The 24,143-nt window shown below is 54.4% G+C and overlaps 1 protein-coding gene across 3 annotated transcripts; it reads right to left on the reverse strand.

Annotated features, from left to right (window-relative positions):
- Window positions 1-453: 453 nt before the first annotated feature.
- Window positions 454-16,657, reverse strand: MAP1S (microtubule associated protein 1S). 3 transcript variants are annotated; one of them, XM_045862737.3, is made up of 7 exons: window positions 16,497-16,657; window positions 15,071-15,172; window positions 13,550-13,632; window positions 12,366-12,506; window positions 9,410-11,762; window positions 1,427-1,662; window positions 454-706 (listed from the first exon to the last, which is right to left on the reverse strand). In XM_045862737.3, exons 1-7 carry the CDS (start codon window positions 16,624-16,626, stop codon window positions 551-553), a joined length of 3,201 nt encoding a protein of 1,066 aa, XP_045718693.1. In that variant the 5' UTR covers window positions 16,627-16,657; the 3' UTR covers window positions 454-550. The 3 variants fall into 3 exon arrangements, with proteins under 3 accessions (XP_045718693.1, XP_064454063.1, XP_064454064.1); XM_064597993.1 differs by lacking the exon at window positions 454-706 and adding an exon at window positions 811-1,197; XM_064597994.1 differs by lacking the exons at window positions 454-706; window positions 1,427-1,662 and adding an exon at window positions 7,474-7,968.
- Window positions 16,658-24,143: the final 7,486 nt, after the last annotated feature.

The following is a 24,143-nucleotide window of genomic DNA, read 5'->3' on the forward strand; positions in this document are numbered from 1 at the left end:
TGCAGAGAGCAGGAAGGGGGTTCTTCGGGAATTAATGTTTTGTGACCATTGGGTTTCCGATTCTTTAAGACCTCTCTGTGGCAGGGGACTCTCCTGCCAGGAGCATCGATCGTCTCTAGAAACGGGGAGGAACCTGTTTTCCAGCTTTGGAGCATAGGGCCTGGGGCTCAAATCTCACCTTGGTCACGGACCGGTGTGTGGTGGGGGTCCAGCGGCTGCCCAGGGGAACCAGCTTCCCCACAGGGAAAATCAGCCCCTCAAGGTCAGCAGCACCCACAGCCGCCGGTGGTCCCTACCAGAGCGGCACACCCTCCCCCGGGCCGGGGCGTTCCCATCCGCCACACGGAGGCCAGAGCATGCCTCCCCCCGAACTGGGGGCCGGCACAGTGGTAACAACAGCCCCGGACGTTGCCAAGTCTCCTGTCAGCAGAAGGAACGGAGGCCACAGCCGAGTGGGGTGCCTGGTTTATTTCTGATGCAGGGGAGTCTCAGGCAGCGGCAGACTCCGGGCTTGGGGGGGGCGGGGGGGGGGCGGGGGGCTGGCCCGGAGCTAGAACTCCACCTTGCAGGCGGGGAAGGCCTCGTCCTGCATGGACACAGTGCTGTTGCTGCCCAGCACGGTGATGCCCAGCGCCTGGTGCCGCGCGTGCGTCTCCTCGTACCACTCGTGCATCGCCACGGAATCGAAGGTGGGGATCAGGGTCACCTGCGGGTGGGACAGACGGCCTGATGGTGAGGGGGAGGGGGTCCCCTCTGCTCTCCCGGCCCCGCCCCCGACTCCACTCCCGGCATCTCAGGCCCTTCTCCTGAGCACGTCTGCTCGGCTTCCCTTCTCTCCTGCCTGGACGTCTGTGGCTGGGGGCCAGCTCATCCCCGAAGCCCCTTCTCTTCCCACAGCACCCAGGGGAAGGGAGCCTCTCACAGCACAGGAGAGCAGGCCTCCCTCTGGCTCCTCCCCTGCACACGCCAGGCTTGCTCTCCCGCCGGCCGGCCCACACGCGGCACGGGTGGCCAGGGACCTGGAATCTGCTGCTTCTACCCAAACTTGCCTCACGCTCCAAGGCTCTGCTTCCAGGCCTCCTCTGGGGACAACCCCAGCCCACAGGCTCAATTCTCCCCTTTGTCAGCTGCACTGACAGCTCGCCTCTTCCTCCTGGCCCGTCACACGAGTCCTGCCCAGCACCCGCACCCAGGCTGCTGCAGATAGACGAAGTGGACACAACAGGAACAGTCCTGAGAGCTGCTGGGACCTCTGCGCCTGCCTTTGTTTCCATGGCCCTGGGGACCCAGCTTAGCCTCTCTGAGCCCCACTGCCTCTGTGGGTGGGTGAGGGTCGCACATAAGACGACGTTCAACAGGAAGGTATTAGGAAGTGTGGGCCCCACCTTGTGCCACGACTGCCTGAGGCCCTGGGATGGTCACGCACCTGGAGGTCACGGTCCCACTGCTGCTTGCCAGCCAGCAGTGCATCCAGGACGGCCCGCATGCCCTCCTCCTTGCGCTGGTCCTGGCCACTGATGACATAGCAGAGTGCACGCACCCGCCGGAAGAACTCCTCGTCCACCAGCCGGGCGCTGCTCCCGCTGGGCAGGTAGGCCAGGTCGAGGTAGACAGGGGAGCCAGGAGGGGCTGCTGACCCCCCCGGTCGGCTGCCAGCTGACCCTGTGGGCAAGGACAGCGTCAGTCCTGAGCTCCTGGGACCAGGAAGGGGCCGAGACCCAGGGCCCGGGAAGGGGTTCCCAGCTCTGACTACACCCCTCCAAGTGGTTCCCTCCTCAGGAGAAGGCCTGATCTCACTATCTTATAGTTGACAAGCTCTCCCTGGTGTGGGCAGTTACTCAGTGAACGCTACAGATACCCCGGTCATATCTTCAGTGGCCTGGACCCTCCCTGGCTAGTCCCTGGACACAGACATACCCAGGGCCAGAGGTAAGGAAGGTAGGAAGGGGCAATCAGGGAGGGCTTCATGGAAGAGGAGGTTTTTAGAGCTTCGGCTCCCAAAGCACCGGTACCTAGAACAATCTGCTGCTTTTGCAGCACCCATCTGTTCAACTACTCATGGGGCATTTACCGAGCCCTCCTGGGCATTAGGCACTGGGGACACAGCAGTAAGCGAGAGAGACAAAAATCCCTGCTGCCAAGGGAAATGGGGAAACAGAGTGGGTGTGGTAGGGACAGAACTGCAAGAGGGAGACCCAGGATGTGGCACAGCTCTCAGAGCCTCATGCATGGCCTTGAATCCAGAGCCTATGCAAAGGGGATGAGGCCACCAGTCCCAGGTGTGTCTCATAATCAACTGATTGAAGACCTACCTGGATCTCAGGTCCAGGAAACCCGGCCAGATGCTTGGCATCTTATGATCATAAACATTGCCCAGCTCAGGGTGTGGGTCCAGAGGGCTGCCGGGGCATTTGCAGAATGAATGAATCCCCTCGCTTTGGGCAAGTGGCATCTTTTTTTTTTAAAGATTTTATTTATTTGACAGAGAGAGATAGCGAGAGCAGGAACACAAGCAGGGGGAATGGGAGAGGGAGAAGCAGGCCCCCCGCCGAGCAGGGAGCCCGACATGGGACTCGATCCCGGGACCCTGGGATCATGACCTGAGCCAAAGGCAGACGCCTAATGACTGAGCCACCCAGGCGCCCGGCAAGTGGCATCCTTCACTCATGGCTGGGAACAGCGGTGGTGAGGATCTTAAGACTCAGGAAGAGAAAGCCACCGCGGCTATGGAAGGCGCAAGGGAGACAGGAGCCACAGAGGCAGAACAGTGAAGGGAAGATGAGGGGGGCGTGGGCAGAAGCCACAGGGCAGGACAGGGGTAGAGCAGGGGCTGGCAGCCCGGTCTGCTTTTGTAAATGCAGTTTTGCCAGAATGCCCATTCGGTTACATGCTAAGCTGCTGTTCCGCCACAGTGCAGAGTTGAGTCCTTGGGACAGAGGCCATCTGGCCTGCAAAGCTGAAAACGTTTATCTTCTGGCTCTTCTGAGGCACAGTTTGCTGACACGAGCACAGAGGGTCAGTCTGTCCGAGGCAGTAGGAGAAGGAGACCCCAAGTGGCCAAATGCCCTGGCAGAAAGGGCCTCGGATGACTCCCAGCCTCCGGGGGCCAGCCCCGCCCCAAGGCCTGGGTAGCACCTGCCAAAGCTCACAGGGGCCCATCAGGTGCCTCCCTTGGAATGTGCCCAAGAAGGATAAGAAGTGGCAGCTCAGGTGGGCACTGAGGCTAGGAACCAACGACAGGCCATGAGCGAGAGAAGCCAGAGCCACGGTCAGGGCCACCCAGGCACCTAGAACAGGTGTGCAAGCACTCAGGGAACGAGCTCAAGTTATGATCACTGCTAAGCATCATCAATGCTCTCCCACCAGTCCCCTGGTATTTCTAGGCCTGCACTGCCCTCCACGGTGTCACCAACCACTGCAACATAGCAGGTATGAGCTGAGACGAGCAGGGGTTGCAAAACACAGGCGAGGCATCCAGGACTTTTTTTTTTTTTTTTTTAAGATTTATATATTTATTTCAGAGAGAGCGAGAGCACAAGCATGAGTAGAGGGGGCAGCAGGCAGAGGCAGAGGGAGAAGCAGGCTCCCCGCTGAACAGAGAGCCCAACGCGGGGCTCGATCCCAGGACCCCAGGATCATGACCTGAGCCGAAGGCAGTTGCTTAACCAACTGAGCCACCCAGGCGCCCGACCCTCAGTTTCTACCTCAGACTGACCCCCAGCACAGAAGCAGCAATTAACCAGAGAAGCCACACAAACCTCCCCTGGGGAAGGGGGAGATTTGGATCTCCAGAGTTAATACATTATTAAATTCGAATGTCCAATTTTCAACAATAGCAAAAATCACAAGGCATACAAAGAAACAGGAAAAGTACAGCTTATTCAAAGGAAAAAAAGAAAAAAAAAATCAACAGAAACCAGAAAGGCCTGACGGTGGGCTTACTGGACAAAAACTGTAAGACAGCGGTCTTAAAGATGCTCACAGAAAGACAGACGTGCAAGAGAATGCTGCATGAATAAAACAAATTCCAAGTGGGATGACCTCAAAGAGATCCACAGTGAGACCCATTATAATCCGACTGCTGAAAGACAAAGAAGAGAATCTCCTTGAGAGAATGCAGAGATAAAGGGAAAGTTTATAGCTATAAATATTTTATATTAAAAAAAGAACATCTCAACGTGACAACCCTGCAACCCAAGGAGCTAGAAAAAGAACAAAAGGAAATCCAAAGCTAGCAGAAAAAAGGAAATAATAAAGATAAGAACAGAGATTTTAAAAACTGAGACTAGAAAAACACAAAAGATAATCAATAAAACCTCAAGTTGGTTCTTCAAAGAGATTAACAAACTTGATAGCCCTTTAGCTAGACTAAGAAAAAAAAGAGAAGACTCAAATTACTAAGCTCAGAAGTAAGAGTAGAGACATTACTACCGACTCTACAGACATAGAAAGCATTAAGAGAGTACCGTGAACAGCTGTACAACCAACAAACTAGATGACATAGAAAAAATACAGATTCCTAGAAACACAAAATCTACCAAGACCAAATCACAAAGAAACAGAAAAGCTGAACAGATTCATTGTTAGTAAGGAGACTGAATCAGTAATTAAAGCCCTCCCCAGCTTCACTAAGTTTCCACCAAACATTTATTTTATTTATTATTTATTTTAAAGATTTTATTTATTTATCTGACAGAGGAACACGGCGAGAGAGGGAACACAAGCAGGTGGAGTGGGAGAGGGAGAAGCAGGCCTCCCACTGAGCAGGGAGCCCGACGCGGGGCTCGACCCCAGGACCCTGGGATCATGACCTGAGCCAAAGGCAGATGCTTAACAACTGAGCCACCCAGGCACCCCTCCACCAAACATTTATTTTATTTTATTTTTTTAGATTTTATTTATTTATTCATGAGAGACAGAGAGAGAGACAGAGGCAGAGGGAGAAGCAGGCTCCCCATGGAGCAGGGAGCCCGATGCGGGACTCGATCCCAGGACCCTGGGATCATGACCTGAGCCGAAGGCAGACGCTTAACCGACTGAGCCACCCAGGCGTCCCTCCACCAAACATTTAAAGAAGAACTAACATTGATCCTTCTCAAACTTTTCCAAAAACACTGAAGAGCAGGGAACACATCCTAACTCATTCTGAGGCCAGTGTTGCCCTGATGCCAAGGTCAGACAAAGACACTATGAAGAAAACTACAAACCAATATCCCTTATGAACCTTGATGCAAAAATCTTCAACAAATATTAGCAAGCCAAATTCAGCAGCATAGGAAAAGGATCAGACACTATGATCAAGTGGGATTTATCCCTGGGATGTATGGTTCAACATACAAAAAAAAAAAAAAAAATCAATATAGGCCCACATTGGGTATACAGATTACTTAAAAATAAAATCTTTTTTTTTTTTAAAGATTTTACTTATTTATTTGTGAGAGGGCAAGAGTGAGAGAGCACAGCAGTGCGGGAGCAGTAGAGGGAGAGGGAGAAGCAGGCTCCTTGCTAAGCAGGGAGCCCAATGCAGGGCTTGATCCCAGGACTCTGGGATCATGACCTGAGCCAAAGGCAGATGCTTAACTGACTGAGCCACCCAGGCACCCCTTAAAAATAAAATCTTAAAAAAAGAGAAAAATCAACACAATACACATTAACAGAATGAAGGATAAAAAAAACATAATCATTTCAATTGTTACAGAAAAGGCATTAGACAAAATTCAACACTCTTTCATGATAAAAACCCTCTAAATAAAAAGATTAGAAAAAAAAAAAACCCTCCGGGCGCCTGGGTAGCTCAGTCGGTTAAACATCTGCCTTTGGCTCAGGTCATGATCCCAGGGTCTTGGGATCGAGCCCCACATCGGGCTCCCTGCTCAGTGGGAGGCCTGCTTCTCCCTCTTCCACTCCCCCTGCTTGTGTTCCTGTTCTCGCTCTCTCTCTCTCTGTCAAATAAATAATAAATAAAATCTTACAAAAAAACCCCAAACCCTCAACAAATTAGGAGTAGCAAGAAACTGCCTCAACGTAATACAAGCCATACATGAGAAACCCACAGCTCACATCGCACTTGATGGTGAAAGACTATAAACTTTTTTCCTAAGAGCAGGGATAGGGCAAGAAATGTTGGCTTTTGCCACTTCTTGTCAACACAGTACTGGAAGTGCTAGCCAGGGCCATCAGGCAAGAAAACGAAAAGGCACTGGGTTGGAAAAGAAAAAATTAAAAGTTATCTCTGATCACAGAGGATATGCTCTTAGTGTAGAAAACTCAAATAATGTGCACGTGCACACACACACACACCATCTGCTAGAATAAACAAATCCAGCAAAGTAGCTGGAGACAAAATAAACACACACAAATCAGTTATGCTCCTGTATGCTAATAGTGAACAACTTGAAAAGGAAATTAAGAAAACAATTCCATTTACAATAGCATCAAAAAAAATAACTTAGAAATTAACTTAACCAAGAAAATAAAATACACGAGAACTACAAAACACTTCTTAAATAAATGAAAAAAGACACAGAAATTCACAGAAAGACATCCCGTATTTGTGGACTGGAGAATTAAATATCCACTGAGCGGTTGGCACTACCTGAAACGACCTAGAGATTCAATGCTGTCACGGTCAAAGTGCCAGGGATGGCTTTTTGCAGAAAGAGAAGAATCTACCCTAAAATTCATATGGAATCTCAAAGGATTCCGGAAGGCAAGACAATACTGAAGAACAAAGTTGGGAGGCCTCACGCTTCCTGATTTGTAAACTCACGACAAAGGGATACTAATCAGGACAGAGTGGTACTGACATAAAGACAGATATGTAACAGGCCAAGGGAATAGAGAGCCCAGAAATAAAACACTCACATATGTGGTAAAATGTTGTTTGGCAAGGATGCCAAGACTGATGCTAGGAAAACTGGATGTCCACATGCAAAAGAATGAAGTTGAGCCCTTATTTAGCACCACAGGCAAAAATTAACTCAATTCATCAAGGAGCAAAATATAAGAGCTAAAACCATAAAACTCTTAGAACAAAACAAAAGCTTCACGACACTGGATTTGGCAATGATTTTTTGGATAGGACACCAAAAGCACAGGAAGAAAAAAAAAAAGGGCAAACAGGACTTTGTGAAAATTACAAACTTTTGTGCAAAGAACACTATCAACAAAATAAAAAGGCAACACAGAATGGGAGAAAATATTCGCAAATCATATATCTGATAAAGGATTACTATCTGGAATATATACAGAACTGTCATAACTCAACAACAAAAAGACAACCGGATTCAAAAAGGGGCAAAGACCTGAATAGACATTTCTCCAAAAAAGATATATAAACAGGGGTGCCTGGGTGGCTCAGTTGGTTAAGCGACTGCCTTCGGCTCAGGTCATGATCCTGAAGTCCCGGGATCGAGTCCCGCATCGGGCTCTCTGCTCAGCAGGGAGTCTGCTTCTCCCTCTGACCCTCCTCCCTCTCATGCTCTCTGTCTCTCATTCTCTCACAAATAAATCTTAAAATATATATATATATAAATAGCCAACAGTACATGAAAAGATGCTCACTAATTAGGGAAATGCAAATCAAAACCACCATGAGATACCACCTCACATCCATCACATGGCCACTATCAAAAAAAAAAAAAATCAGAAAACAGTGTTGGCGAGGATGTGGAGAAATTGGAACCTTTTTGCACTGTTGGTGGGAGGACAGGGTGCAGCCGCTGTGGAACAGTATGGCAGTTCCTCGAAAAAAAATCAAAAATAGAATTACCATCTGATCCAGCAATCCTTCTTCTGGGAATATACCCAAAAGAGTTGAAAGCAAGATCTCCAAAAGATATTTGTCAAACCGTGTTCACAGCAACGTGGTTCAACAGTAGTCAAGAGGTGGAAACAACTCAAGTGTCCATCAACGGGTGAATGGATAAGCAAAATACGGTGCATCCACATAACGGAGTATTATTCAACCTTAAAAAGGAAGGAAATTCTTAAAAAAAAAAGTGGGGGGGGAGGGGGAAAATTATGACGCAGGCTACAGCATGGATGAACCATGGAAACATTCTACTAAGTGAAATAAGACAAATATAGTAGGATTTTACTTACACAGGGCCCTAGCATCATCAGGGTCCTAGAAACAGAGAGTGGAATGGTGGGTGCTGGGGATTGGGAGAGGAGGAATGGGAGTTAGTGTTTAATGGGGACAAAGTTTCAGTTTTGCAAGATAAAAGGAGCCCTGGACAGGGATGGTGGTGATGGTTGCACAACATGAGTGCGCTTAATGCTGAACTGTGTGCTTAGGAACGGCTACGGTGACGTCATGTCGTGTACATTTCATCACAACTAAGGGAAACCGGGAGAAAAGTTACCACGGCATACCCAAGACTGCTAGCTTGAGAGTCGGCTTACAGGGTGGCCCCTGGCTGGAGTCTGGGGGACTTAGATCTCAGAAAGGTCCCCACTGTCTGCACAAGGGTGGCTCGCTGCCCCCCCACCCCCACCCCAGGTCCTGCAGCGCTGTGGCTCCTGCTGAAGCCCTGCTTCCCCCTCTCTGAGAATCCCGGAATTTGGGTGCATGTCAGGCAGAGGGGGACAACGTGCCCAGCCCCCACTAGAAATCCTGGGCACTCCAGTCTCTAATGAGCCTCCCTGGGAGGCATCACCTCCCATGGGTCATTGCGGTTCACTGCTCTGGCATTAAGGCACATGGTGTGACTACGCTGGGAGGCAGCTCTAGAAGCCTGGGCCTGGATTCCCTCTAGGGACTCCCCGCCCCGCCCCCCCACACCCCAAGCCTCTTGCCCTTGCTGATTCTGTTCCATATGATTTATGCTCTAATACAGTTCAGCCACAAGGAGCACAGTATACCTAGTCCTCCCAGCCCAGCATCCAACCTGGTGGTGGTGGGCTTGGAAACCTCTGCACAAAGGGATTAAATATACTATTAAAATTAATTTCACCATGGCGCCTGGGTGGCTCAGTCATTGAGTGTCTGCCTTTGGCTCAGGTCATGATCCCAGGGTCCTGGGATCAAGCCCCGCATCGGGCTCCCTGCTCGGCGGGAAGCCTGCTTCTCCCTCTCCCACTCCCCGCTTGTGTTCCCTCTCTCACTGTGTCTCTCTCTGTCATATAAATAGATAGATAAAATAAAATTAATTTCACCTGTTTCTTGTTATGTACTGTCACCACAGCAAGTTCAGGAGGACAGATATGCTCACTTTATGTTTCCCCCGACGGCACTGCTTGAATGCCTCAGACTTACAAGTGCCTGAATGGTGAACCAGAACTTCCGTTTTATATGAGAAGCTGAGGCCCAGAGAGGGTGGCAGGTGTGGCTGAGGCTACACAGCAAGTAGGGAACAAAGACTTGGGCCAGTAACCCACCGTAGGACTCCAGCTCCTGGGTACTTACCAGAGGGGCCCCGAGCGGTCGTCTTGGGGACTGAGGACTTTCTGGACAGGGGCACCCGACCTCCCTTGTCACCGGGCTCACTCCGGGTGCTGAGCGGCCGACTGGCCCGGTCTCCTCCAGCCAGTCCCCTGGTTTTGGCAGTGGTCGCTGGAGTGGCTTTGGAGGCGGCTGTGCTGGGGTTAGGGCGAGCCAGGGACTTCCGGGTACGGCTGAGGCCCTCTGTCAGCCGGGCCTGCTCAGGGGGCAGCATCTCGGGGTCCACCATGCAGATGCTGGGTGGGGTGGGCAGCGGTGGGGGGAACTTGAGGGCCTCGGGCAGGGGGTCGCGGCGAGGGACCCCAAAGCCCTCCGTGTCCTCGTCTGAGTCCGCAGGGCCGGGGGCGGCAGGCAGGGGGTCTGAGTCAGACAGGGTGGGCAGGGACTCGCTGACGGACGTGGGTGGCGTCTCCTCAGCCCGTGGAGCGCCGGCCCGCTCCTGGGACCGAGCACTGCTATCGGAGCTGCCGGGGGATGTAGGCGCCAGCGCCACGGGCACAGCCTTTCGGTGCTCGAACTCGCAGGGCGACACCAGGCAGAGGTCCACGTCGTGCGGGGAGGCCGAGCGCCGGACCCGGGGGCCACGAAGTGGGAGGCTCAGCCCCGCCTCGCCCGTGGTGGCCGGAGGCGGCGGCAGCACCTGCTCGAAGGACACGGACAGGGACTCGTCTACCTCCGTGGAGTGCGGGGAGCCCACCTCAGCGGGCAGTGAGGGCGTGGTCACTGTGGGGGAGGCATCTGGCCCAGCCTCCCCGCCGCGCAGCGGGCTCAGCGACAGCCGCCCGCTGCCCTCAGCCAGGCCCTGCTGGGCTCCGGGAGGCGAGGGTGTGCGTGGCCGGGGGGTGCTGGCATCCAAAAGCAGTTCCAGCGCCTTCTCCTCCAAGGCGCTGCTGTCCTCCCCGGCCGGGCTCAGCCCCAGCTCCAGGCTGCTCTCCTGGCTGGGTGTGGCCACCAGCTGGGGGGCTGGGGAACTACAGGTCTCTGCTGGGGGGCTGGCCTCTCCACACCGGAAGGTAGGGGGGCTGCGGGGCCCATTCTCCGCTGGCGGGACCCCTGGCCGGGGGATATTGGGTGCTCTGCGGGGCCTGGGGGCGGCCGGGGCACCCGCTTTCTTCACACTCACTGAAGCAGACGCCGCCCGGCGTACCTCCTGGGGCTGGGTCCGGGGGATGCTGGGCTTGGGGTCCTTCTTCACCTCCCGGGGGACCCTGGCTTCTTTCTCAGCCCTGCGGGGGGCCTCAACCCGAGGCGGGTCCTTCCGGGCCACCCCGGGGCGCTCCTGGGCCGGCCTGCTGGGTGCTGTCGTCCGGCCTTCTCTTCTTAAGCTGTCCCGGGAGCCCACGCTTTCCTTGCTCTCGGCTCGTCGAGGCCCCACCAAGTCCTGGGGGGTCACCACGGGCTCCCGCAAGAAGCCCAAGTGCTGCAGGCGGACCAGGCCGTCCAGGAGGCGGGCGGGCGGGGTGCAGCCAGGGAACAGCACGCGCACCACCTTCTCCGTGGGGCCCGCGGGGTGCCACACCAGCAGGGCGCACACGGAGGCCAGCGGGCGGTCGGCCCCGGCCGTGGGCGGGTGCAGCACGTACATGTCCAGCCGGCCCACGCCCATCTTCTGGAAGAGCACGGTGGGCTCGGCCGGGAGTGGCCCGCGGTTCAGAGTCAGCGGTGTGATGCCCAGCCGGGCCAGGAGGCTCAGGGCCAGCTCCGCCTCGTCCTCGCCGCTCACCAGACGCGAGGCGGCAACACGGGCATTGAGGAACACGACCCCCAGGTTGGGGGAGATGAGCCTGCGAAGCCGGTCGTCCCCAGACCCCCCGCCAGCCGCCGCCTCCTCGCGCTCCGCCAGCTTGCGCCGCAGTAGACTGTTGAGGCCCGGGAGGCTGTCGGCGCCCGCGTGGGTCACCAGCACGGCGTCCACCCGGTCCAGGTGCCGCACCAGCTTCCAAAAGCTCGACTTGGGGTTGGAACCACCATTGACCAGCACGGTGAAACCATTGACGGCGAAGAAGGCGGCGTCGCCGAGGCCGCCGGGGAAGATGTAGCAGCAGGGCCGGGCGAGCCTGAGGAAGCCCACGGACGCCGGCGGCTCGAGCAGCTCAAAGGGAGACGGCGGCTCCAGCGACTCGGCCACATACTCCAGGAACTCGCGCAGGCCCTCGGACGCCGGCAGCTGCACGGGCGGGTTCCACTGCAGCCGGAGCGCGCTGTGGAGGCCGAGCACTTCAGGCGCCAGCTGGGCCCAGTCGCCGAAGGTCGGGCAGGTGATGGTGAGCTTGGGCAGGTCTGCAGGTGGGGGTGTGGATGCCAGGAGATCCCGGATCTGCAGAAGGGGGTAATGGTTAGAAGCCTCCGGGGCCTGGGAGAATCCCTTGCCCACTCCCCGGCACCCTTAGGACAAAACCCAGCCCTCCCCATGGTCCACAGAGACATACGGTCCTGCCTCACCACCTGCTTCCCTCCCCCACCCTTTCTCTTACTCTCCCTGCCTCAGGGCCTTTGCACTTGCTGTTCTCTTCCTACAGCACAGCTCCCTCCAGAGAAGACCTTCCACATCCCCTACCCTCGCATCTGGTTCTTATCTCACCCATCATTCCATCACTCTCATAAATGTGAAAAGGTGGTTTACCAGAGTTTTGCTCATTTGCCCCACCCAGACTAAGGACTCTAGGAAGGACCCTACCCTGCTGGGACCTAGAACCTGGGGTGCCACTTGAAGTCTCTGGGAGGTCTGCTGATCTACAGGCCTAGCCTCAAACCACACACTGCAGTGGGCAAGGGAACTGAGCCCCAACAACAAAAGGGACCGTTCCACAGAAGAGGCGATGGGACGTGGTGGGGGGCAGGTCACTAGGGCCACACAGCCTGATGCGGACAAGCCAGGATTCAGAGCCAGGGGAAGCAGGATGAAGAGGAGGGGACTTACCTCTCTGTCCCCTAGGACCTGGAGGAAGTGGCGGGGCGAGAAGCCCCCTGTCTGGAGTAGCAGCTCCCCTGTCTCTTCCAAGCAGGGCCCAGCCAGCACCAGCAGCTTGTGAGGGGCAGGGTCAAGCAGAAGATTCCGGAGCTGGGGAAGGGGAGACGGTTAAAGCCCCTACTCTGTGCAGTCACAAAGCCTGCACCCCCCCTTGGAATGGCCTCCAACCCCAAATCTACATACAACCACCCCACCCCTGTCCCCAGCCCACTTCTCAACAGGAGGCTGGAAGGATACCCTCCGGGCCCTGAGTCCTGCACCCCACCCCAGACAAACTCCTGCTGCTCAACCTAAAGCCAGGCTCCAGTGCCTCCTCTTCCTAGAAGCTCACTTTTCTGGACTCCCTCCAGTCCACTTGTCTCTCTGGCCCAGCCTCAATGCCATGGGGAGGAGAGTATCTGTGTCTGGCTCTATCACCTTCAGAGCTCCCCGAGGAAACAAAATGGAGCATTTTTGATCAGAGGAATCAACCTGTACGAGGGTCTCTAGAGGGGGGTCCTGGGACCCTATCTTGTTCATCTTTCCCATGGATAACTGCGAGAAAAACACAGATGTCCACAAGCTACAAGTATTAAGAAGTCAATTCAGGGGCGCCTGGGTGGCTCAGATGGTTAAGCGTCTGCCTTCGGCTCGGATCATGATTCCAGGGTCCTGGGATCGAGCCCCACGTCAGGCTCCTGGCTCAGTGGGGAACCTGCTTCTCCCTCTCCCTCTGTCTCCCCCCACTGCTCATGCTCTCCCTCGCTCTCTGTATCTCTGTGTCTCAAATGAATAAATAAAATCTTTAAAAAAAAAAAAAAAGTCAATTCAGACAGCTCCTGGGGCCCAGTCAGGAGGGAGGCACAAGACGCAAACACCAGTCAAGTCCCACCTTCCTGCCTCCAGACATTCCCTGCTCCATTCCTTCCTCCCAAACTCCAGTCTTTCCAGACTTTACCCACTCCCACCATCACCCCTGAGGAGGGAATAAGCTGCAGCCAAGGCCATCTGGGGAGGTCTCCTGAAGGAGGGGGCGATGCTAGTGAGTGTCAAGAGGATTTCAAACAGCACAAAGCCAGGGATGCAGGAAGGCAAGGCTTGGGAGGGCGCCGGTCCCAGCAGCCTGCTCCCTCCAGGAGAGGACTATTCCCTACCTCGTCACATAGGGACTTGTCTGATGGGTTCAGGAGGACCAGGGTCTCCAGGGTGTCTCCGCGGTGGTGAAGGCTCCGCTGGCCTGTAGGGGAATCGGGCGCAGTGAGTTTGGGGCTGGGCCATGTGCATGGGGCCGGGCTGTCCCAGTGTCAAACCCTGCCTCCCTATGTGACTCCAGGCAGTCACAAGCCCCTCCAGGACTCTGCTTCCCGGGAACCCCAGCCAGGGGTTATCTGAGGATCAACAGGCACATGGTGGAGCTGCAGGTCAGGATGAGGCAAGAACAGGAAACCTGCCTTGGCAGGCCTCACACTGGAAAGAGCAGGGACAACAGGCTTCCACGGCTCACAGGCCCCAATTCACAGCAGTCAGCCCTAAGGTGGATGGCACTATCACCCCCATTTTATAGGCAAGAAGCCTGAGCCCAGGGAGGACCAACAAGGCACACCAGGAAGAGGTCAGACATGGGAAAGGACTCTGAGGCAGGACTGTATGAGGATCAGGAAGTGGCAGGTGAGGCCAGAATGAGGGGAGCACGGGGGCAGGGAGGCCTCCTGGGCCACAAAGAAGGGAGTGGGGGTGATTCTGCAATCTGAACCCTGGTCTGCCCCGCAGAGCCCAGATGTTTCAAAAATGGAGCCCCAGGCCTGAGGCTGGGGACCTTTTGGCACTGATCAACCTTTTATCAGTTTATCACATGCTTATTATCATGTACGGACATGGCCTCATTCCGGTGGGGAAACTAAGGCATACAGAGAGGAAGGAGCTGGTACCGTCACACAGAGCAGACGGGATTTCCAGCCCCTGCCCCCTCAATCCTGTGAGGGGTCAGGAAGCCACCAGGAACGGCTAGGACAATGAGCCAAAGGACACTTCCTTCCCCTCCTGCAGCAGCCTAGGGCTGACTCAACAGGCTGGCTGAAGCAAGAGGGGCTGCGGGTGACACGTGGAACCCGCCCAGCAGCTGTTCTGTGCGGTGGGTCACCCAGGCATCCCGAACCCTTCCTTGATCTTGCTCCTTTCCCAGCTCCCCATCTACTGAGCACCTACTGTGCACCCAGCCCTGTACGGGGCTCACAGCCACGAGCCAGACACAGTCCCTGCCACACAGGGCCCATACTCCACCCTTCAGGCCCACTCAGCAGCCCCTCACTTTCCAAATATCTTCTCACTTTGCCTGGGCCCTTCCCTCCACTTGACACACCAGTCCCAGATGCCTCTCATCCAAAGAACCCACTCCTGGAGGTCGCCCTGTTCCCCCCACCCCTCAGCTGCCTCATCTGCAAAATGGTAACAAAAACACGAGGTCCTGTCTCATGTAGAGTTGATGACCAAGGGAGTTAGTGCCGGGTCAGGGCCCGCCCCTGCTCCACACACTGTAGATCGCAGCTATATTACTACTGCTGTTTACAGCGATACCTGACCCCCCATGCCTGGCACATAGTGGGCACTCAGAGAACACTTGCCCAATGAATGAGTGGAAGGGGAGCAGCTGAGGCATGCAGGGTCTCCAGTCTCACCTTTCACGATGCTGGAGAAGGTGGCGGAGTGCCGGGACACGAAAACCTTGAGCTGCTCATCAAGGCTGCAAATGCCAGGGTCAATGTCCCAAGACCGGATGCCTGTTGGGGGGAAGGGGGGCAGGAGAAGTGAGGCGGGGAATCAGCTGGGCTCCTCTGTTCCCAGAATAGTTCAGTAACTAGCATCTGGCAGTAGGAGCAATCCCAGCCCCTCCCCTCAACCTGCCCCCCAGTGCAACAGCCTGGAGACTCAGAACCACCCAAAGTGTCCTTGGAGCTCTCTGCATCCGCGTCAAGGAACCCAAAGCGTAACTCGGCATTTCACAGAGAAGACTCAACATCAACAAGAAAGCTCCCACCTCCTAAACAGTCATCTCGACCCCTCCATCATCTCCCCCACCCCCACCAGTGGTCTCACAGCTCCTCCACCCAGCCAGGGCCAAACATGCTCCCACCTCTTGGCCTTTGCGCCAGCGGCTCCCATTCTCAGGATGCCCTTCCCTCTGCCTCTCTAACCTCAGGTCCTCAGCCCTTTGCATCCTTCTGGGCACTTCTGACAGCAGGTGAGTTTAAAACTTGTTCCATCTCCTCGCCCACTTTGGGTTCATCCCCCTACCAGACTGTTGGCCCTGTGAGAGCAGAGCTGAACCTGCCTGTGGTCCCCACACTATCCCTGCGCGTGGGGCCGCGGGGAAGGGGCCAGGAGAACCAGGCACAGACGACGACATTCCCAAGCACAAGAATAGAAGTGTGCGCTGCCTTCCCATTTTTACAGGCGCCAGACCGCAGGCCCTGCCCATCTGATGGGAGGGAGGGGGGAAATGAATGACCTCCAAACACGGTGTGGGGTGCACCACACCCGCCGGGCCACCGTGCCAAGTGGCTGCAGGTGAACCTTGCAGGTGCACCTATGACTCACCTCCCCAGATGCCAAATCCCCTGGGCAGGCCGCGCCCACCCACACCCCAATTAGCAAGCTCCCTGTGGAGCAACAGAAAGTGGGCCCCGGGGCTCCAGGCCCAGCCTCTCCACCCCTGCTCCTTCTTCCAGGACGTCTAGGCTGCTAAGACCGGTGAATTCGAGGCGACCCCACCCTCCCCCCGGCAGGCGGGAAGCGGAGCCGTCGTCTGTGTTGCCCAATCACGCGGGTCCCAAAGCCCAGGCCCGTGTCCCGTCCCTGAGCTGCACCCCGGTCGGGGCGGGGCAGCCCAACCCAGGCCCGGGCGCCGCCTCCTCCGTGGGCACCCAAGGCTTCAGCCCGCGCCGTGCGCCTAACGACGAGGAAGACCGAGCCTCCCGGCCCCAGGACCCCGCCGCCCCCCACCCTCTCCCCGCCCCCAACCCGGCCGCCCCACCCCCCGGCCCTCGGGCCGAGACGGGCGGCCGCGCCCGCCTCCCGCACCCCGCGCCCCCAGGCCGGCCCGACCTCGTTCGAGCTCCTCCAACACATAGGCAAGCAGCCCCGAGCACCCGCACTCGCCGCCCACCACGAGCAGCAGCGAGCTCGGCGCCTGGGGCGCCCCGGGGCCCGCCGCCGCTGCCGCCGCCGCCGCCATCTTCGCGCCGCACTGACGCTCCGAGCGCCCACCCCGCTGGCCCCGCCCCTTAAAGGGGCCGAACCGGAAGAAGACCCCGCCCGGAAGCCCCCTCGCCCCTCGTCTTGCCCCTTTGGCCCTTTCTGGTCTTGGGAGGTGGGGACGGGAGCACCGAAGTGGTTGGCAGATTCTTGGCTCTCCACTTTGGCCACCCCCTCCCAAAAGATCATTCCCTCGTCCGTCCGTCCATCCATCCATCTATCCATTCATTCAACAAGCTTTGACTGCATGCCTACCACGTGCTCCCCGGGAACTCATTACATCACAGTAGGCCCAGTCAGAACCAGGTCCACATGCTTCTAACTCCCTGGGTCAAGGCTTGAACAGAGAAGAGAAAGGTATCTTATAGCTAGGGCTTTAAGGAATGTGTAGGAGTTTGCCAGGTATGAGTGGTGGGGCAAGAGCATATGAAGCAGACGTTAGAGCACGTGTAAAGTTTTAAAGGTAGGAAAGTACATTCCGGAGCACTCTGGGTCCTGGAGCAGGGTAACACGCTTGCACTTATGTGCCAGACATTTTACTCCATTAGCTCATTGAATAAATCTGTGAGGTAGGTAATGTTATTATGGTCATTTCAGAGGAGAAGAAACAGAGGCTTGGAGAAATGAAGTCATCAGCTCCTTAAGTGGTAGAATAGAGCTGAACCCAACCAAGTGAGTCTGATTCTAGATCCAGCCTGTGGCAGGCACTGACTGCCTGTCTCACATGGGTACCCCTCCTTCCCCAAACAATCTCATTCAACCCTTTTTTAAAACGATTTTATTTATGGGGCGCCTGGGTGGCTCAGTCGTTAAGCGTCTGCCTGTGGCTCAGGTCATGATCCCAGGGTCCTGGGATCGAGCCCCACATCGAGCCCCACATCGAGCCCCACATCGGGCTCCCTGCTCCATGGGAAGCCTGCTTCTCCCTCTCCCACTCCTTCTGCTTGTGTTCCCCTCTCTCGCTAGGTCTCTCTTTTTTTAAAAATTTTTTTTAAAGATTTTATTTATTTATTTGAGAATGAGAGCGAGAGAGAGAGAAAGCACATGAGGGGGGGAGGGTCAGAGGGAGAAGCAGACTCCCGGCCAAGCAGGGATCCCGATGCGGGACTCGATCCCGGGACTCCAGGATCATGACCTGAGCCAAAGATAGTCGCTGAACCAATTGAGCCACCCAGGCGCCCAATAAATAAAATCTTTAAGAAAAAAGATTTTATTTATTTATTTGAGAGAGAGCTCGCGTGCGCTTGCGCACAAGCAGGGGGAGGAGCAGAGGGAGAGGGAGAAGCAGACTCCCCACTGAGCAGGGACTCCCCCTACCTCCAAGCGGGGCTCCATCCCAGGACCCTGGGATCATGAACTGAGCCAAAGGCAGCTGCTTAACCAACTGAGCCACCCAGGCGTCCCTCATTCAATCCTTCAAACTATGGTGGCCACTATTTTAAAAATTAAGTGGCATCAAACTTTTTGACGATTGCCTGTGCTAAGGGCTCGGCTGTCCCTCTTGGGAGTGAGGTCTCCATCTCTGTAGGTATACAAGACAGAAATGAAAAGCCCTGAGAAATATGATCGGCCTCCTGCTGCCCTTCATTATCTAGGGTTGTTCAGCCCAACTTCCTCCCTGGTCAGTTTAGAACAGTCGCTGGCCACGTGCTGTCTAACGTTCTAGTACTCCACTTCCTCTCTCTCTTTTTGGCCCTGGCATTCTTCCTCTATCCCAGTCCCTCCTTCTTAGCTCCCTCCCCTGTGTCCTGGCTGCTGGTGATTTCTTCCATTAGTGCTATGAGCAATAATAGGAGTGAGAGTGTCTATGTCAGGCTCTAGCTCACCTGTCAGGCTGGGAGCTCAGTTGGAGGTTGGGTCAGGCAGAGACCTCTCTGAAGCCCTGACCTTTTGCAAGACAAGGCTGAGTATCCCGGAAATGCATGATAAAGGCTTGTGGAATGGGGGTGAAAAGCCCATTTGTCCACCATTCATTTATTCCTTCATGTGTACTTATTGATTGAGTTAGGACTTGAATCCAGGACCTTCTGACTGAAATCTATGCTCTTCCTCCTGCCCAAGGCTGTGAGTTATGATTGTTGCTATTAATCCTAGTTTGTCTTAAAGGGCCCTGAAGTGTGAGGATGTTCTCCACCAGGGTGTCTGATTTGGGAGGAAAGGTCCTCCCCAAGGACTCTGGGGGCTGATGTTCTCAGCGTTCTGGAGTCCTGAGGTTTTTCTGTCCCGGAGTGTCATCCAGGTAGATGAGCCCCGTATGGGAAATGTGGGGAGCATCCCCCCAGAGATGAAGCATCTGGGGGAATCATTTCTGAAATCCCAGGCACCAGAGTCAGGTCACTACCCTCCTGCTTTTGTCTACACCCAGCTCCATGCCTGTTTCAAGGTCATCCATCCCTAGAGGGATCAGATGATAGCATTTGTGGGGAAAATGGAGCCCTTAGCCCTCAAGACTGCTGGACACTCTTGTTTTCCTACCCTGGCAGTTCTTTTTTTTTTTATTTAAACATTCTTCTTGAGGTTTGTTTTTTTTTTTTTAAGATTTTATTTATTTATTTGACAGAGAGAGACATAGCGAGAGCAGGAACACAAGCAGGGGGAGTGGGAGAGGGAGAAGCAGGCTTCCCGCTGAGCAGGGAGCCTGTTGTGGGACTCGATCCCAGGACCCTGGGATCATGACCTGAGCCGAAGGCAGACGCTTAACGACTGAGCTACCCAGGCGCCCCATCATTCTTCTTGAGGTTTAGCATAAGGCATGGGCAAGTTCATAAATGTCTAAAGTGGAGATTGACAAGGGCGATGACCCCTCTGGTCAGGATCTAGGACATGCCCAGCTCCTGGAAGTTGCTTGGACTTTCCAGTTGACGCTCCCCTCCCTCAAGGCAACCACTGCCCTGACCTTTGTCATTATAGGTGAGTTTTACCTGGTCCTGAACTTCACATAAATGGGATCACAGAGGGTGTCCACTCTTGGATCTCGCTTCTCTTATGGTGAGGAGCAAGTGTTGCTCCTTTTTGTGGCTAGGTAGTGTTCTCTGGTACCATTTTTATGTTGCAGCAAAATACATACAACATATAACTTATTTATTTTTTTTAGATTTTATTTATTTATTTGACAGAGAGAGACAACGAGAGAGGGAACACAAGCAGGGGGAGTGGGAGAGGGAGAAGCAGGCTTCCTGCGGAGCAGGGAGCCCGATGCGGGGCTCGATCCCAGGACGCTGGGATCATGACCTGAGCCGAAGGCAGACACTTAACGACTGAGCCACTCAGGCACCCCCAACATATAACTTATTTTAATCATTTTAAAGTATATAATTCAGTGACACGTAGTACATTGAGTTCACAATGTCGTGCAACCTTCACTGATACCAGCTCCAGAACATTAGCATCCGCTGAAAAGGAAACCTCATTCCCATTAGCCATCACTCCCCATTCCCCTTCCCCCAGCCCCTGGCAACCAATACTCTGCTTTCTATAGATCTGTCTGTTCTGTACATTTCATACACTATGTGGCCATTTCTATCTGGCTCCCTTCACTCAGCATATTGTTTTCAAGGTGCATCCATGTTGTATCCACGTATGACCCCTTTATTCCTGACATCTGGTTTATCCCTTCATCCATCAGTGGACATTTGGGTGATTTGTACCTTTTTGCTATTGCGACTAGTGCAGCTGTGGTGAACATTCGTGTCCAAGTTTTTGTGGAATACCAGCTCTCCATTCCCTTGTGTATATGCCTAGGAGTGGAATCGCTGGGTCACGTGGTAATTCTATGTTTAGTTTTCTGAAGAGCTGCCAGACCCGTTTCCCACGGCGGCTGCACCGTTTCACATTCCCGTCAGCGATGTATGAGGGTTCCAATGCCTCCACGTCCTTGCAAACACCTGGATTTTATCATCATCGTCGTTACTATTCTTGTTATTAAAACCTCTGGGTACCAGTTTTTCACCGTTTGTCCATTTCACCTGTCGGTGGGCGTTTGGGTTGGTTCCTGTTTGGGGCGCTAGTGGATAAACTTGTTTTGAGCCTCTTCTGTACATGTCTTTTGGTGACTATACCTCATTCTCCCCCCAGTAAATGCCTAGGGGGGCTGGCTGGGAGGTGGGGTAAGAGATGGCCTGACTGTTTTCCCACGTGGTCTGGGAGGGAGACTGTGCTACCACCATCCTCAGCAACACTTTAGTTTCAGACTTTTTAATTTTTGCCTTTCTTCCCTCTGTTCTCTACCCCTCTCACCAACGCTGTACATCTGATCCATTAAGCATGTGTGTTGAGAACACTAGTTCTGGGTGCTGGGGAGGGGGAACAAAACTGCTGGTCCTGGGTGCACATCACTCCCAGTCTGAGACTGAAGGGAGCCTGAGCCCCCGGGGGCTGTACACTCTATGTGTTAGTTAATTTCACCCTTGCAACAATTTGGGACAAAGTCTCTGAGTAAACACATTTAATAAATGGGCAAGTGAGATTTGGAGAGGTCAAGGGGCAGATTGAGTGTTCAGCACCCTGGCCGGGATATGAACCCAGGACATCTGACTCCAGGCCCTGCAATATTCATTCATCATTCATTTGTTCATTCATCCCCTCCAGAAACACTTCCTGACAACTCTTCTGTGCCCCTAAGAGGTCCCAGTCTGGTTCCCAAAGAGACCTCAGTATGCAGGAGGAAGAGCTGTCCACGGATGTCCCCCAGCCCTGGGGAGTCAGGGTTGGGCTGGAGGTGGGTCTGGGAGCCGGAAGAGTTGGGAGTAGAGGAGTGAGGGCTTTGTCTGGGGAGACAGAGAAGGTATCCTCGAAAAAGAGGCATTGGAGCTAGGGTTTTGAAGAGTGCACAGGAGTTCATCAGGCAGATGATGTACTCATTAATTTGACAAACACCTCCAGCCAAATCCTCTGTGCCAACCTCACCCTAGCCTATTCCCGAGGAGTCCCCAGGCTGGGGGGTGTCAGAACCAGATGCAGACTCCCCAAAAGGTCATGGATGAGGGGCCAGGAGAGGTAGAGCATAGAGATGCCCTGGAGGAGAGCAACCTGGGTGCTCTTCAGGGGGCCAGCAGGGGTCTCCTGGGAGGAGGGTGTGGCTCCAATTCGCTCCCCCCAGAGCAGAAGCAGCAGGTGCCAAATGTTTTTGCTTTGGAATGTATTGCTTGGGTTAAATGAGGCCAAGATGACACGGTTCTGCCTCAAAGAGATGCTTGGGCCTGGTCCAAGCCACCTCCCAGCAGTGGAGCTTCAGTTTCCCCAGGTGAGATACATGGGAGGAAAAACAACTAACCACTCCCTGTGGGCCTGGTGGTGTAGTGGTGATGGAGGAGGACTGATTTGTGTTGCTTGTGGGTGGAGGTCCATGCATCTGAGACCTTTGAAAGCTGTGACTGGAACAGGGAGGTCCCAACCAGATCTGGAGAGATCTAGGAGGACTTCCTGGGGGAAGCAGCACTTGAGTCAGAACCCGAGGGAGGAAGGAGGAGTTGAGCGCAAGTATGGGACGGTGCAAGGAGCAGCTGGAGGAGGAAGACACTTCCTGTGGGGGAGAACAGCATGTGCAAAGGCCCTGAGGCCAGAACAGACTGGCTGTGTTGGAAGACTACAAGACCACAGTGTCTGGGTGGGGTGACTAGAAAATGCAAAAAGGTTTGGCCAGGGAGGCTGGTGGGAGTTGGGCCACATAGGGCCTCCGGGTCACAGGAAGATGTGTGGATTTTAGTCTGAAGGCCATGGGGACCCGTGGAGAGTGTGGGAACAGAGGGGACATGGAACACGAACTGTAAAAAACGACCGTGAGCTGGTTCCAAGCATTTTATAAGATTAACACATGTCACTACCCATTCTATTGTACAGGTAAGGAAACAGGACTTGACAGGGTAAGTGACGTGCCCAGGATCACACAGCACGTGGCAGACCTAGGATTTGAATCCAGATGCCCTCAGTTTTAGGGGCTGGGCTCGTGAACACTTAGCCGGGAGCAGCCTGGTCCGGCTGGTGGCCAGCTTGCCATCAGTTCATTCTGCAAAAAAATCAAGACGCGGCGCGGGGAGGAGGGGAGTTGTGAGTGGAGGAGGCTGCATTTTGTTTGTTTATAATCCCGTCCTCTGCGAGGACCCTCAGTCCCTCCCGCACCCCCACCCTATTAACGCAAAGACGCCGCCAGAAATGGCGATTTCCTCCCCTCTGCTCCCACCTGCACCGGATCCGCCTAAACTCCACCCCCAAGACGGATTGGACGAGACGGCGTGGCGGACACCCAATGGTAGCTCAGGATACAAATTCCCGCCCCTTCCTCTCCCTCAGGCCACTCCCCAACCCCGCCTCAGGGCGGGTCCTAGATTGAGAGCGAGTGGGAGGGAGGTCGCTCGTTGGACCCGTTTAGGTCCCTGGTTTTTGCAGAGGACCATGAAGTGGGTGCTTCGAACCAATATTGAGCACGTCATCTTCAGAAATGACGTGCGTCCCTTCCTTCCTCCCACACACGGTGTGTGGAGTGTACATTGTGCGCCAGACCCTGTCCCAGGCCAGCAGCGGTCCTGCCTTCAGGAGCTCCTAGCTCAGTGTTCTCAAGAGGGCCGAGCGCTCCCTAATTTTTAATACCAGATTCATTCATTCATTATTCCGCTTGACATATGTTTCTTGAGCAGGAGGTGACCTGCCTGGATGGCTTGCAGTCTTGGAAGCTGGTCAGAGGGGACAGAGATGAGTCCTGACCCGGCTTCCCACCCCAGGCAGCGCCATGTCCTTCCATCCAGACCTGAACCAAATCAAACGGTCACCATTGTATTCGCATCTCCCATTCCACTAATGACCAGACCGGAAACGCAAAGTTGAGGACGACATAGGGGTCAAGGGTGCAGACCAGGTTCAAATCCCAACTATGTCCCTCCCCAGTTGTGTGGCTGCCCTGTACCTCACTTTCCCCATCACTTGAACCCCTATCATAACAGCCTCTGCCCGGTAGGGTCTCTGTGGAAATTAAATGATTTAAAGCATGAAGCAGGATCCAGCTAAACTCTCAGCTGGTTAGCTATTCTTGTAATTTATTATCTTTCTTTGGAAATCGACTGGCCGGCCACAGGTAGCTCTCTTGAGTAGACAGCTGGCAGTAACCCAGCTGGGGTCTTCCCAGGGAGACCACATCCAACCCCAGACCTGTTTTCTGATGCATCGATTTTAACCCCAGTAAAGTTGACATCCTGTTCCTGAACATAATTAAACATTGATTCATTTGGACTTTGCAGTTCTCCTTTTGCATTCTGAATCAGTGTGCGTATATCTGAGTCTCAACATTTTCATAGGACCCCAGAGTACTTGGGAGCGCTGGGCATGAGGGGCTGACACAGCCCTGCCTGACAGTGCCTTTAATGGTAGTCCTAGAAGCATGAGAGGCTGAAGCCCTGAGTTCAAGTCCAGCTGTGCTTCATACTGACTGTATAGCTTGGGCAAATACCTGGGCATCTCTGATCTGCAGTTTTCCCACTTGTCAAAACAGACAGCATCAAGGTCCCT

Source organism: Mirounga angustirostris, unplaced genomic scaffold (genome assembly GCF_029215605.1).
Source record: "Mirounga angustirostris isolate CCGP_5_RB_7025 unplaced genomic scaffold, mMirAng1.0.hap1 SCAF_1, whole genome shotgun sequence".
NCBI classification, from domain to species: domain Eukaryota; kingdom Metazoa; phylum Chordata; class Mammalia; order Carnivora; family Phocidae; genus Mirounga; species Mirounga angustirostris.

What these genes read in the sequence shown, in the direction of transcription:
- MAP1S (XM_045862737.3), bottom strand. Translation starts at nt 16,626, where the DNA reads ATGGCGGCGGCGGCGGCAGCGGCGGCGGGCCCCGGGGCGCCCCAGGCG. An exon ending in GTTGGAGGAGCTCGAACGAG is followed by an intron (nt 15,173 to 16,496) that starts GTCGGGCCGGCC and finishes TCCCCCCAACAG; the next exon opens with GCATCCGGTCTTGGGACATT. An exon ending in ACAAGTCCCTATGTGACGAG is followed by an intron (nt 12,507 to 13,549) that starts GTAGGGAATAGT and finishes CCCCTTCCCCAG; the next exon opens with CTCCGGAATCTTCTGCTTGA.